The sequence below is a fragment of the Equus przewalskii genome, chromosome 2 (genome assembly GCF_037783145.1).
Source record: "Equus przewalskii isolate Varuska chromosome 2, EquPr2, whole genome shotgun sequence".
NCBI lineage: Eukaryota > Metazoa > Chordata > Mammalia > Perissodactyla > Equidae > Equus > Equus przewalskii.
In genome coordinates, this window is record NC_091832.1 from 27205630 (window position 1) to 27221191 (window position 15562).

The 15562-nt window shown below is 39.2% G+C and overlaps 1 protein-coding gene across 2 annotated transcripts in view; it reads right to left on the reverse strand.

Moving 5' to 3' along the window:
* The window catches only part of YTHDF2 (YTH N6-methyladenosine RNA binding protein F2), a 31363-nt gene that overhangs the window by 12932 nt on the left and 2869 nt on the right, over positions 1–15562 (reverse strand). The window contains exon 4 of one of the 2 annotated variants that reach the window (XM_070610484.1): positions 13709–13910. In XM_070610484.1, coding sequence (XP_070466585.1) covers positions 13709–13910 — 202 coding nt within the window. Of the gene's footprint in view, positions 1–12323; positions 13911–15562 lie in introns of both variants that reach the window. The other variant, XM_070610483.1, reaches the window with a different exon arrangement.

Here is a 15562-nt window from a genome sequence, read left to right on the forward strand (position 1 = left end):
GGCCACGGGGCTGGCCCCAAAATTGAATTTACTGATGAATTTTTTTTTTTTTTTGAGGAAGATCAGCCCTGAGCTAACATCTGCTGCCAATCCTCTTCTTTTTGCTGAGGAAGACTGGCCCTGAGCCAACATCTGTGCCCATCTTCCTCTATTTTATATGTGGGACACCTGCCACAGCATGGCTTGATGAACAGTGCCATGTCTGCACCCGGGATCCGAACCGGCGGACCCGAGGCCACCAAAGCAGAACGTGCAAGCTTAACTGCCGCACCACCAGGCCAGCCCCATCCACTAAATCTTATAGCTTAAAATTATCTAACCACTCTCTCAAATATTAATATGTTCATAAAAAGGAAGATACAATAAAAAGAAGACTAAATAGGGTTTGCCCAGTGGCGCAGTGGTTAAGTTCATGTGCTCTGCTTTGCCAGCCCAGCCCAGGGTTCACTGGCTCAGATCCTGGGCATGGACCGATGCACCGCTGGTTAACCCATGCTGTGGTGGCATCCCACACAGAACAGCTAGAAGGACTTACAACTAGGATACACAACTACGTACTGGGGCTTGGGGGGGGAAAAAGAAAAACACTAAATAATGTAAAACTTCAAACATTAATGCCTCTTAGAAGTAGCCATAATGCCTCTAAAAGAGTAGCTGATAACATGAAGTTACACGTGTAGGATATTAAGCCAAAGACAAGGCCACCTTTTAATGGACAAAAGTGCAGACAATTCACTGGAAGCTCATAACATTGACAGCTGATGGAAAGTGGGCAAACTATTCAAAGAACTCTTTTAGCCTTTATATAAGACACAGTACTGAAATGCACAGCCAGGCTTATCAGACACATGGTGAATTCTAACACTGTTTCTAAAGATTCAGTCCTGAGTCTAGTAGGTAACAGAAACTTGGCATGGGGGGGGAGGCTGGACTACAGTACAAAGGAAGAAATTTTAGAAAGAAAACTTAGAGGTAAAATAAGCATGAAAAATTGGAGGTGGGGGGCACACAAAACACTAATGACACACATAATCTAAGAGTTCTCAAACTTTAAATACAAGAGATCATCTACAAAGCTGATAAAATGCAGATTGAAAAGCCTCACCTCCAAAGATGCTCCTTTAGTAGGTGAGGGAGCACAAGAATCTGTAGTGTAAGTACTCTCAGATGGTAACTTGCACAAACTGAGGAACTTCTCGTCAAGCATTTCTAATCCTGTAAAAAATACCTAGGGAGCCTACTAAACAAAATTTCTAGTTTAGTAAGTCTGGGAGTAGAGCCTAGTTATCAGTAATTTTGTAAATACTTTCCAGATGACTCAAAGTTTGTTTTAAATCATTGTTACCATTTTTTTGGAGTTTATGCTCTGAAGCTCTCACTCAGGTCCACCCTGCTCCCCCCTCCCATCCCTCTGCAGGTTCACGGACTCCAAGCAAAGCAACATTTGTCATAAATGACTTTGAATTACTCAAGAACTTGTCTGGGTTCTAGTTCTAGCTCTGCCACTAAAGTGGGGTAATCTTGCAGTTTGTGTACAAAATAAGAGTGGGGTAGACTAAAACTTTCTCAATTTTATAATCTTTCAGAGTACATTATCCATTCTCCTTTACTTCTGCTGCCCGGCACTGGCAGCAACTTTCACAAGGTTAGGTAGAGCAGATCCAATTCACTCCATATTGATGCTTGTGATGAGGGAAGATTCAACCTGAGTGCTTAAATAAAGGTTTAAATTTCAATTAATTATGTTCTCCTCATATACCCACAGAGACAACTGGCTACAGGCATCAGCAGATAACAGAACATTGTTGGTAGCTATTTTAAATGATAAATGTGAAGATGCAGCAAGGATAAGAACAAAAAAAGCTTTGGGGAAAAACAAATTCCAGCTCTTCCACACTTCTATAACCTAGCTAGTGATCTTGAGAAAGTTACTCCTTTTTGAATCTCTGTTCCCTAAGTGTAAAATAAAGATACTGCAAGGGATCAAAAATATGAAAAGTGCCTAGATGTCAAAAAAAACTGCTAAATACGGGCCAGCCAGGTGGTACAGCAGTTAAGTTCATGCGCCCTGCTTCAGCAGCCTAGGGTTCGCCGGTTTGGATCCTGGGCACGGACCTATGCACTGCTTATCAAGCTATGCTGTGGCAGGCTTATAAAACAGAGGAAAATGAGGGGGAAGGTCCTGTTGTGGAATGGTTGGCAGAATGGTTGGGTTGACATGCTCCGCTGCAGCGGCCTGCGGTTTCACCAGTTCAGGTCCTGGGTGCAGATGTGGCACCACTCGTTAGGCCATGTTGGGGTGGCATCCCACACACCACAACTAGAGGGACCCGCAACTAAAATATACAACTATGTACTGGGGGGATTTGGGGAGGAAAAAAAGCAGAAAAATAAACAGAGGAAAATGAACACAAACGTTAGCTCAGGGCCAATTTTCTGCAGCAAAAAAAAAGGGGGGGGCTAAATATGGGTAAATGCCTGAAATATTAAGGGGAAAAAGCAGGATAAAATAAATACTATATAGAATGATTGTAACTGTATAAACTACCTGTGTAGGTAAAAGATGACAAGGAAAAATGCCAAAATGATTAAGTTTTGTTAGAGGAGAGGAATTATGGATGATTTTTCTTTCATTTCCTACACTTTCTGTAATTTGGCTATATTTTACAGTGAAACAAATGCAAGGGCAAAATCTGCAAATATTAGTATAAAATTTGCACATTGTAAATTTCTTACATGCACTTTAAAAATTCTACATGCTATCCACACCCTGATTACCAAAAAAAGTTCACATGAAGTCAAAAGGTTATAAAAGTCTACCTTTTCTAAATGGCTTCATGTATTATTACACTAGTGTAATACACAGCCAACTTTTTAACTTTGACATACATAGCAGAGTACCAAATATCTCATAAGACCCATCAGATATTAGAATAGCAGTAAGTGCAAATGAGTTGGAAAGAAAAGCAACTGCCCGCCTCTTCCCTTTCCCCTCCATATCCAACAGCTCAAACTTGGGGATTTAGCCATTTTCTTCCTTCATCTCTCCACTACCTTTTCCTATCTATCCTTCCAGACCCAACTCAAATCCAGTCTTCCAAAAAATGTCTTGACTCTAGTCATAACTGGTCTTGCTATTCTGTACTTGGTCTCATAGTATAACAGCCCATAATAACTAAATGAAAGCTGGTCTTACTTCACTAAATCTCTTTAAGGCTTGGCAGATTTTGTGGGTGGGAAGGGGCTAGAACAATAAAGAAACAAATACAGAGTCTGTTGAATGATGTGCGGAGACCAAAACCTTCAAACCCCTAACAACAAAGCACTCATGTTACTTTTATCCCACAGATAGCTGTTGGCATTTGCAATCCTCATCTGCTACCTCTCCGCAGTCTCTGAATAAACTGATTATACCCCACTGCCTGAAATTCTATTCAAAATATAGCCCTTTCCTTGTTCTTTCTAAAGCTCAGACTATGCCCTCTCAAACTCTCACTTGCTCCCTCTTTAACCCATGCTTTAAATTTTACTTCTGGGAGTTCTTTGTTAGGCCCTCTTCTCTCACTGTGTGTTGGCTCTAGAAACTCACTACAAAAGTAGGAACACCAGCTCTGCTTTCTTAGCTTGTGTGACTACTCTGCAAAGTTATTTACCCTTTTCTGTGCTTCAGTGTCTTCATCCATAACATTGAGAGTTGCACATACTTCACCACGAGAATTAAAGGAAAACTTACGTACAAATATGTAAAGTATTCAGGACGGCTGTGTGATAGACACTGTACAGAACACTGAATAATATCAGCCATTTTTTATTACCAATACTCTTGAATAATCTTAAATTCTCCCATAACATTACCTATTTTGAGGGCTGAAAACTCCCAAATTTCTATCAACAGATCTCTCTCCTGAGCTCCAGATCTGTCACCTTACTACCTACTTTCACCTTACTGCCCCACAGGCACCCCAAACGGTATTTCCAAAAGCCAACATATTTCCACCCCTAACCATAACCTGCTGCTCTTCCCATATTCTCTAAAATTTTTCTAAAATAACTAATCAACAAATATGTGTACCACATTCTTCAAACCCAACTTCCCCATCCCCATTGTCTTGGTTCAGGTTCTCAATGTCTTTTTCTCCCACTATTGTAAAAGCCTCTCATTTTGTCTTTGAGCCATCTACACCTATCTCTCTTTATCAGATGAGTTTAGGTAAGTTGCTAACTTGAGTTTCCATTTACCTATCTGTAAATATAGAATATTGCCTCCCAGGATTGGTGTGAGGGTTAAAGAAAGACTATAAAAGCACCTAACAAAGTCAGTGCTCAGTAAATGTTTCATCCTTCTATCTTCCAAACTGTCACTCCACACTAACCACCCTCTCTTACAATCCAACTAAAATAAAAGTATAGGATAAAAATCCAAAGCCCTTCATATACTGGACCCAACCAACCTCTCCAGCTTTATCACTTACCATTCTTTTCCACATTAAAACTTCTCATTATTCTAAAAACACAAGCTAAGTATTCACAAGACCATGTTTCTGAACATGCTGTCTCCTTTTCCCAGAACGCCCTTCTCCACATTGTTCTGCCTGACAGACTCCATATACCACAACAGAAGTCCATGGGCTTTAGGGTGAGAGACTCTGTGGCTCTTTGGGTGTAGTTCCAACACACTTTCATTTGTCACTTACTTATTAAGACAAAAGTGAAACAACAAATACATACGTCAGAACTTCACTGGTTCATCAATGATTTTGAGCAACTTCTCTGCTAAAATGGATAATAAATTTTCAAATTCTAGAAGACTATTTCCCCAAATTTTTGTGTTATTCAAAATACGTCAGAGCTACAGACATGACACACTGAGTTTAACCTGCATTAATATTTTCTCCGTCACTTTAAGTCTAGAAAATCAACAAAAATCAAGTCCTGATTTGTATATAACATTTACCAATTCCTATTGTATAAATAATATGGCTGAGCTCAAGGTACCAATGTGATGTTACTGAATGTGGGGTTGAGAAGAGATGTGCAATAGAACAGTTACTATATATTGATACAATAGATGTAAATAACCTTGAGTGATGATTTTGAATATTTATTAGTTTAATGGTAATAACAATGGTAGCCTAGGTTTATGTAGTTTAATTGTAATTTATAATGTTACAGACTGTAGTTTATAACATAAATTAACGTAAATAGAAAAGCATTTAAAACTTTTTACTACAATGTATTTGTTTATGTAATTTGTTAATAATGACTGTTAACAACCAGCTTGCTAAAATTCTTGAAAGCTCAACAGTTGGCTCACACTTAGCCAGCTCCAGCACATCACCACACCTACAATGAAATACCAACTTCACCGCTTACTGTAAGACCTTGTATAAATAAGCTCTTTGAGCCTGCTTCCTCATCTGAGATATGAGAATGATATATTAGATGATAGCTAAACATTTTTGTGCACTATGTGCCAAGCACTGTGCCATCATCTGAGTGCTTCTTACTTATTCTATTTGGCACGGCTCAAATGTTATTTACTCCATGAAGCCTTTCTTAATTTTTCCAAATTTATCACTCTTCTCCATAAAGCCAAAACATTTCTTCATTCTCCTATTACAATTCTTACCCCATATTTTATCCATTTTGTTGTCCTCCTAACAAGAGTGTCTGGTCCTAGAGCAAAGATGGTGCTGTGTTGATCTGTTCTATCCCAGCAATTAACACAACATTTGTTGAAAGATGGATACAAAGGGCATGGTTCAAAGAGATTCAAATTCAGTGTCATCTACTCTCTTCTAGTCCTCCTTTAAGGAGGCTCAGAAAGACATTTTATCTATCCACAAAGCAAAGCAGGTAATGAGTAACACAAACTGAATTCCCTCGACATTTTGGCAGAGAGACAAGTACATTTGTCTGCAAGACAGAAGCAGACATAGCCTTAAAATTTTACGAAAAGTTCAGGTTTGCCATGCTAATTAAAACAGGATGCCCATTTACTAGTTCTGAAGAAGCAATTTAAAACAGCAATGGAGTGGGGAAATGCTAAATGGAAAGGAAAAACACCCCATGGTTATTTATTTCCTAAGGATTTAATAATAAGAAAACAATATATTTAGCTCAAGTGATGTTTTCTTCCTGATATATCTCTCTATATATTTATTTTTTTATTTTTTGGTGAGGAAGATCGGCCCCGAGTTAACATCTGTTGCCAATCTTCCTCCTTTTGCTTGAGGAAGATTGGCACAGATGGCAGCTCAGCAACAAACTTCCTCCATTTTGTAAGTAGGATGCCTGCACAATGTGGTTTGATGAGCAATATGCAGGTCCATGCCCAAGATCCGAACCCACAAACCCTGGGCCACTGAGGTGGAGCACGCTAACTTAACCCTATGCCACCGGGCCGCCCCCTTCCTTTCTGACTTTTCTATCACTAAAACTTGGATATTTTAAATTTTTTCTATTGTAGAAAATAGAGCCAAGGTGATTACCTCAAATATTTCTCAACAAGGGACTAAATGTTCAAATTAAAGGGTTAAAGAGGAGCGCCAGCCCTAGTGGCCTAGTGGTGCAAGTTCAGCATACTCTGCTTCGGGCGGCCCAAGTTCAGTTCCTGGGTGCAGAACATCAGTCATCTGTCGGTAGCCATGCTGCGGTGGCAGCTCACATAGAAGAACTAGAAGGATACAACTAGAACACAACTATGTAGTGGTGCGTTGGGGAGACAAAATAAAAAAGAGAGGAAGATTGGCAACAGATGTTAGCTCAGGGCGAATCCTTCCCACTGAAAAAAGGGGGGGACTTAGGAGGAAAAAGATGGTTGTAAGGAAAAAAAAAAAAACTTCCTTATAAAGAGAAACATTACTCGTGCCAACACTGAAGGAAAACTACATTGAAAAAAGAGGAAACATTTCTCTTAAATAATCACTTCTATGTTCCTTTGACAAGTAAATCTCTAAACATCCTCGGTAACAATTTTCTCATTAATACACAGTAAATACATTAAAAAATAACTACCCATATATCTAACCTATACTAATATTCACTGGGAATCCACCAATCCTTTCTGTCACCCACGTCCTTCTAGCCTCAAGTCCTTTCTTATTTTTTATAAGTATTTAGGTCAGAAATTATAGAATAGAAACAATAACCTTCCTAAAAAAGACCTGTTTAGTAACATCAATTCCTCTCCATGAACCTCAAATATTCTGTTGGGCCAGCTAACTCTTCTCTTATCCTTGGTTTCTCTGGTCTACACTACCCCATATAAGAATCTTCTCTAGAACTTTTTTTTTTTTTGAGGAAGATTAGCCCTGAGCTAACATCTGCTGCCAATCCTCCTCTTTTTGCTGAGGAAGACTGGCCCTGAGCTAACATCCATGCCCATCTTCCTCCACTTTTTATATGTGGGACGCCTGCCACAGCATGGCTCGCCAAGCAGTGCCGTGTCCGCCCCCAGGATCTGAACCAGTGAACCCCAGGCTGCCGAAGCACAACGTGTGAACCTAACTGCTGCACCACCAGGCCGGCCCTCTAGAACATATTTTAATAAAAGTTCTTTCAGTCTCTTCTTGAAATTCTCCTGTGACTAAGAACTCCATTTTTAGAAAGTTCTCCTTTTCATTTACAAAAATCTTCCTCCTTATAACATCTACCCATTGGTTCTAGCAGTGTATTTTGGTAAGGAGAATAAACCTATCAGAATTTTAGAAGCATCTGATAACACCTATCATATTCCCCTTCTAAATTCATCTCTTCTATGCTAAATACTCTGCTAAACACTAAGGCATATTATGATGAGAAATAAGACGGCTCCTCCATCCTGATTCAAATTACACCTTACTCCTCATTCTTTTAAAATCTAGTCCTTTTTTCTTAAAGCCAACTTTGTACCTGTCTCAGTAGATTCCTTCCACATCAAACTACATAAACTTTTCATTCAACTCCCTTTTCCTAATGTAATCTCCAAACTTCCCTTTTGGGAAACCCATTCCACAAATACCAATTAGACTTGTTCTTGAAGTGTACAGAAATTCCTGTTCCAAGTTATCATCTATACAGTGTCACAGATTTGGGCTATTCTGAACCTATCTTCACTCTTTCCAAAACACCTCTGGCTATCTTCTATACATCTTTCAAGGCTCAGCTCAGAGATCACTTCTTCCAGGATTCTTCTACAACCAATCCACCCATGCCCCAGGCTGGGTTAGGCAATCTTCAAGCTTCCAAATTGGTACCCTGTGCATACCTTGAGAAAACACTTTCTGTTTTGTACTGTTACCTGTCACTAATGTAAGGCTCCCTGACAATACACTCCTGGTTTCTCTGTAGTGTCTAGCACACAGTAAAGTTGTTTGAAGAAAAGATGAATAGCTTCATCTCAATTCTTAACATAAAGCATAAATTTTAAGCATACCCAAACACACTTCAAGTCACTATTTTTAGATCTTCTGCCTGAAAACAGGAATAATTCCAGAGGTTATTTAAGAAATCCTGCTATTCTCACTTAATAGCAATGAAATTTTTAAAAATATATGCCTTAAGCTATTGTCACTATAATCATATCTTCTCTAGATCTCACTCTCTCTCCCTACTCTCCCATTAGCTTTCCAATTATTCAGAAAAATCATTTACCCAAGTGCCTGAGTGAGTCTAACATTGGGCTAACCTTTAAGAGAATTATACAGTCCTTAGTTCCCTCTACTACGTTCTTCTTATTTTTACCTATAGTTAAAAGGCTAGAAATGAAAGACAAAAATTAAACCAATATTAGTAGATTTATAAAAAGCCTATCATTAATGGAGGCAATAACTCTCCCTTTATGCCAGACTATTCCAAAGTTGAGACAAAGGGAAAACTCACTTTTCTGAAGAGCTGACAGTAATTCTCTCAAAAAATTTTTCAGTAAGAAAAAGGCCTATATGGCAATATTTAGCACAGCCAAGACCTTCTAAAAGCACACATCCCTTGACCCAGCAATAACACTAAAGGACAGATGTGAATCAATATTTATATCAAAGAATTTCACTGTACTGTTACTTTACCTAGAAAAATTAAAAAGTAGCTGATATATTCAACAACGGACTGGTAAATTATAATAAATCTATGATAGAATACTATGAAGCCATCAAAAGTGATGTCACAGAAGAACATTTAACCTTTAGGGAAAGGTTCTAAACAAAAGCAGAAAGCAGGTTGCAAAATAGTATCTGAAGTATACAATAGAGTAACCAAATATGGAAGATGTCACTAAAATTTGCTGGAAGTTTCAAGCCAGGCAGATCCAATGCTTGAAGGTTCTATGATATTGAATTAGATCAGGTGACAGAAGAAATCAGTAATACTAGGCAAAAACGGCTTTAGTTCCGGTTCAGGGTCTTCTGCCAAATACATGCCCATACACAGAACTTTAGAATAGCTGTGACGTTTTCAGGACGACGTTTAAGTTATTTCCGTACTTATTGTGTTACTATGCTCATTTGGCATTAAGATTTTTTGCAATATTATAAATACAAAGGAACACAAACACCCCACCTAAGGGAGTCTACTGCCTCAAAGAGCTATCAGTCCGTTCTCATGAAACTTGTTTTGTCTTGAAAGCCTAATAAAGACTGGAAGAACAGTTTACAGTCAGTTACGTAAGGATGTTAAGGATAATAGTGGGCAAACATAGGAGTTAAGGCAATACTGACTGAAACGGTAACTGGGTCTAGAAGCAATCGTAGGGACCTTCCTGAAACCTCAGCAAGCTCTTCTTAAAGAAGGTAAACTAAAAAGTAATCTGACACAAGTAAAAATCAAAGTTTTTTTTATTTCTGTTTTTGGTGGTCTGTTTACCAGCTTCAGAACAATGAGGATATTCATTCATCAAAAGTCTTTATGGAATGGTGTTAAGAAAGATCCATTAGTTAGCTTAACAAAGAAGCTAAACCTTGATTATTATCACAGTCTACGAAAACACCACAAGGCTGGTCAATTCCAACATATGAATCTTACACCTACTTATTAAGTTCAATTACCATTCAATGAACCACTCAAGTGAATTTAATACAAATACATACCTGATTAAAAGTTTACATAAATTAACAGTCCTCAAATGTGCTACTTCGTTTTTCTTTTTTTTTTTTTTTAAGGAAGATTACCCCTGAGCTAACATCTGCTGTCAATCCTCCTCTTTTTGCTGAGGAAGACTGGCCCTGAGCTAACATCTGTACCCGTCTTCCTCCACTACTATATGGGGGACATCTGTTACAGCATGGCTTGATAAGCGGTGCTAGGCCCACACCCAGGATCCGAATCAGCAAACTCCGGGCCACCAAAGCGGAGTGTGCAAACTTAATTGCTATGCCACCAGGCTGGCCCCTGCTACTTCATTTTTAAACCCAAGTTTCCTCACTAGTTCTAATACACCCAAGTTTATCTTAGTATCTATGCTGTGCATTCTTAAAAATATTCCTCTCTGCCTTTCTGCTTTTAATCACAAGATGCAGGACAAAACTTTGCAGATGAAAGCAAGCAGATTCTTAATATGGGATAGATATTATGCACGGTTCAAGTGGTTAAACCAAGCACTAGAATGCCCCTCACACCCGTTAATAATCTGTCATGCCACTACATGATGCCTAAAGGATCATGGCCTCCTTCCCTGTTCCCCTAGAAAGAGGAGCCTGTGAAGACATCTTTAGAGCCTTTCAGATGTCTGGTAAAAACAATCAGTAAACTAGCTTTTTCTGCAAGATTATGGCAGATTTCAGGTTAAACTGTTAAACTTTGGGGAAAGGAAGAAGAGAATTTAAAAGACAAAAAAGGACAAAGTTTTTTCTGACAGCCAACTTTTCAGTAATCTGGCTCCATATCCCCAATACTTTTGGCATCACTGACAAGCATATCTTCATTTCTTAATCATCTACACACACTAGAAGACAAGATGGAAACCATCCTACTTTAGTTAAACGACTATGCACCTGATTCTCTGTTCTGGAGGTGCAGACTCTACCAAAGAGCCCTCCTACTGCTCAAAGGAATACATGTTTATAGAGGCATAACAAGTGCTTCGGATCCTAAAGCAAAGATGTAAGATCCCTAGGAACTCATGACAAATTTAAGGAAAACATATTTATATAAGCTTGTTAGCTTTTGGTTTTTACTTTAGATTTGAAGCTAACTGCTCAGGATTCTCTCAACCATTAATATACAGATTTTTTTTTTTTTTTAAGATTTTATTTTTCCTTTTCCTTCCCAAAGACCCCTGGTACATAGTTGTATATTTTTAGTTGTGGGTCCTTCTAGTTGTGGCATGTGGGATGCCGCCTCAGCATGGCTTGATGAGCAGTGCCATGTCTGCGCCCAGGATCCAAACCCGCAAAACCCTGGGCTGCCAAAGCAGAGTGCGCAAATTTCACCACTCAGCCATGGGGCCGGCCCCTATATATAGATCTTTTAAAAAAATTTTCTCCTTGCCCATAATCTTTTCACCTACTTCCTACATTTAAATACAGCTAAGTCCTAGATAACATATGGTCTGCCCCAATATTTTACCATTCTCTAAATGGTAAAAGTTTACACTCACTCAATACTCAAGGACCCAGCATTACTAACTTTCAAAATAAGTTCAACTCTCTAGTTTGGACCTATTTTCCATCACTCCGCCCAAGATTACCACTTGTACAGAGGAAACAAAAGAGAGTGAGTCTTCAGGAATACAACAAAATGTTAAGAGCAAGAGGCCAGCTTTTTCTGATTATCTTGTTTTCCAAGTTTTATATAATAAACATTAATGGGAAAAAGGTTTTGAAAAAAGTAATTAAGCAGAACACTAGGAAGGATAGGAGCAAGGAAGAAAGTTCTGAAAAACATCCCCATAACACTGCCCGTCGTCAGAAAGCAGGCTCAAAAAGCTATGTCAGGACTTGGTGACACAACTCCTCTTGAAAATAGAGACCACAGTACTCTAGGTCAAACGTTAATTGCAACAACACTTTCATCTTTTTCTATGCCATTTTACAGTCTCAAACTTTTCCTACTTTAATTTTCATTATTCTGTCACTTCGATTATTCCCTCTGCATTTCTTTCAGGCTCATTCTTCACCAACATTGTTTCTGCTTTCCTTTAAGCCCACATTTCTGTCCTCCATTAATGTTCCCACATTCCTTCACACTAAGGTTCAAATAGTTAAGACCAACTATACTTCCATAAAGGGTTCAACTGTTAAGTGATAGGTGTGTTGTTTACAGAGCTCTTATTAATGGTTCAGTATAATACCTCTCCTGTTCTCTCTAGTTCCTTCTCCTTCCCTAAGTCTTAAGAATGGTAAGCTGGTTACCTTTTTAACACTTTCTTCCTCCTCTTGGCGTTTCTCATAGTGTGAGAAGTCATCAAAAATGGAAGTGGTGTGCTTGTAGCTGGCTATGATTTTCAACACCTGCTTAGCCTTTTCCAGAGGCACTTCCTGAGTGTCCCTGGAGTTGGTCACTGGTTTATTCTCGTTGTTCTCTAGGCGAATGTGTCGCAGTTGGCTATTGGGAACGTCCTTCACAAAAATCCATCTGACATCAAAACGACCCTTCCATTTGTCCTGGGACCACACACCTGCACATGTGTTGTAGTCCACAGCAGATTTCATTTCTGCAACGCCACAGAAGTGTCCACTGCCGTTGACACTGAAAAGTAAGTAAACGGGGCCTTTCCCGTTCATGGAGCGATAAGCAGCATCCAGTCTCTTGTTACCATGCTCTGTGCTGCACCAGATATTATACTTAATGGAACGGTGGATATCGTCCTCAGAGTAGCTCTTAATGATGAAAACCCGGCCATGTTTCAGATTCCAGTCAAAATCCTTGGGGTTATAGTTATTAATGGATCGCAGCTTCTCCAACACTGGGTGAGGTTCTGAAGGAGTAGATCCAGATCCGGCCTGAGACTGTCCTACTCCATTACCATCCACCCCATTATGACCGAACCCACTGCCACGGTTCCGAGGTGCTACCCAGCGGGTTGGCTGAGCTGCCTGTTGCTGAACTGAGAGCTGGGCAGGCTGTGGTGGAGGTGGGGGCAATGGCTGTGTCTGTTGCCCTACTGATGCCTGAGCCACTGGTGGGCTATTGTTAGCCTGCTGACCTACAGGCTGGGGAGACCCCTGGGTTGACTGCTGACCTATATTCTGAACCAAAGCCTGTGAGGGGGCTTTTGCCACAGGACCCTTGTTATCCCAAGTTCCAATATCCATGTTATGTTTTATTGGGGGTGGTGGAAGACTTGACCCTGCAATGCCATTCTTGGTCTTCAACTTAGGTTGCTGTTTTGCAGGCTTGCTAGCAATATCAGCCCAAGATGCTGGTTTTGGAGGAGCAATGGTAGCTGGAGGCAAACTACTGGAAGCCACGATGTTACTAGTAATGGACCCACTACCAACAGCAGAGCCTACAACTTTTGGAACATTGCTTGCAACTTCTGTGCTACCCAACTTCAGTGCTGCCATCCCTTGGTCTATGGTATTCATGCCAGGAGCCTTATTGAGGGTCTCACTAGCAAAAGCTGACTGTCCATCAATCATGGCTCCACCTAAGGAGCTAGGTGCATAAGCATAATTGCTACTATATCCAGAGCTCTGAGTAGACTGTCCCTGAGAACTGTTATTTCCCCAAGCTGAGAAGTCAATCCCACTGGGAAAGAAATTAAAACCATGCTGACCAAGAAATGGAGTGCTACCTAGGGCTCCTGGCTGTCCAAACATTGCATCTGGTAGGAAGTGAGGCTCTCCGTTGCTCAGCTGTCCATAAGAAGTTAGATAGGGCATGGCTGTGTCACCCCCAGTAGACCAAGCAGCTTCGCCCAAAGAATAGGGGAAGCCGATGGAGGGACTGTAGTAGCTGGGTAAGTAGGAATCTGACATGGCAGTATACGCGTTATTCTGTGGAGAAAAAAAAAAAACGGTAAATCAAAACTAAACACAAAAATAAATGAAACAATAACCAGGACATTTCCTCTCCCAATTATTTACACAACTCAAAGGTTTAAGCCACTAATATAAACAAGGAGAGTGACCATTTCAAATGGTCTCTTCCCATGAACTTGCTGGTATTTTTATATCATAAGATATTTTGGCTTAATAACTGAAACGTTTAAACATTTAAAGTTAAAATGACATACAAATGAATATGGGCCTTAACTTTAGCACAATTTGGAAAAGGGAAAAGCCATTATCTCACCAACAGAGTAAGTCTTGCTCTATAGAAGTGCTGAGATGAGGCTTTTAATAAAACCAGTATCTCTGGATTGAAGGAATGGGAATTTTGGCATAATGGAGGAGTGTTCAAAAGAGCTTCCTACCAAAACCATACTATACTAAGGAAGACAACAAAATGAAAAGAAAAGAACTGGAAGTTTCAAATTCTATCCCAAAAAACTGTGCAACCATTCCTCAACCATAAACCAAAATGCAAGGTTCACTGTATCTAGTTTAGCGTTAGCCTCTTGCCAAACCATCTGGGAACATCAGTAGATGACATTATTTAATTATAACCTGGAAAGGAAATGCACCATGGCTTCCAGAGGATTTAAAATGTTACTCACTGTTCTGCTTCACCTATGAAATTAATGACTGTAAGCTGAAATGTACTTAAAAATAGGAGTATAATTCTAAAGACACCATACAATCCGTATCTTTAAAAAAGGAATCATCCTAAAGAATAACAACCAGAAATATAAACTTACACCAACTAGTCTTTACATTAGAAGACATTACACTGCAAAACCCCCAACCATTCTTGATCTTTAGTTTGTGCTGAAAAGTATTTTAACTTTTTTAAAGCTTTATAGCTCAAAGAACAGTCCCTAAACAAGAAGTGAGAGGTATATAAAACTGGCCCCTATAGATGTAGATACAGCTCAACTCAAAAAAGAGAGTACTTTATCGTAACTTCAAAACAGCTCTGGTATAAAAGAATCCACTGACTAATCAATAGGGAATTTTGCTCTTAAGAGACTTGGATGACCATAACTATGTCAGGTCTTAAATCTGTACTGTCAAAGCCAACAGTACTTCTCCCTAGCCACTAAAACACATCTCTTGAAGATTGAGTATTTCAACTGATGTGGTTTGATAAAACGGTGCTTTTCTCTGCTAATTTAAAATTTTCCTTAAACAAAGCTAAGTCTTTTCACACACTCTGAAGTTTAAGAGAAGTTATTTCTTGAAGATAATGCTAAAACTTTAACAGACCCAAACTCATTATGTAGAGAAAAGCAGTCTATAATTAAAGGATTATTCCAACACAAGGCAATGAAAAATTGGTTAAAAAGTAGATGAAATACTCTTGACAATAAACTACAATGGACAAAGATTCTCAAGTTATTCATCTATTCAACCAAGATTTGTATTTTCCCCTCAAATTTTCAAAAGACACGTAAGCTTTAGCTTGAGGAATAAAAAACAAACACTTAATATCACAGGTTATGCCACTATATTCCTGAATGCCTACACCTTAACTGGCAGGTTCCCACATGCCCCTGAGCTCACAAATCTGAATTAATTACACAATGTTTCACAAGAACTACCTAGAA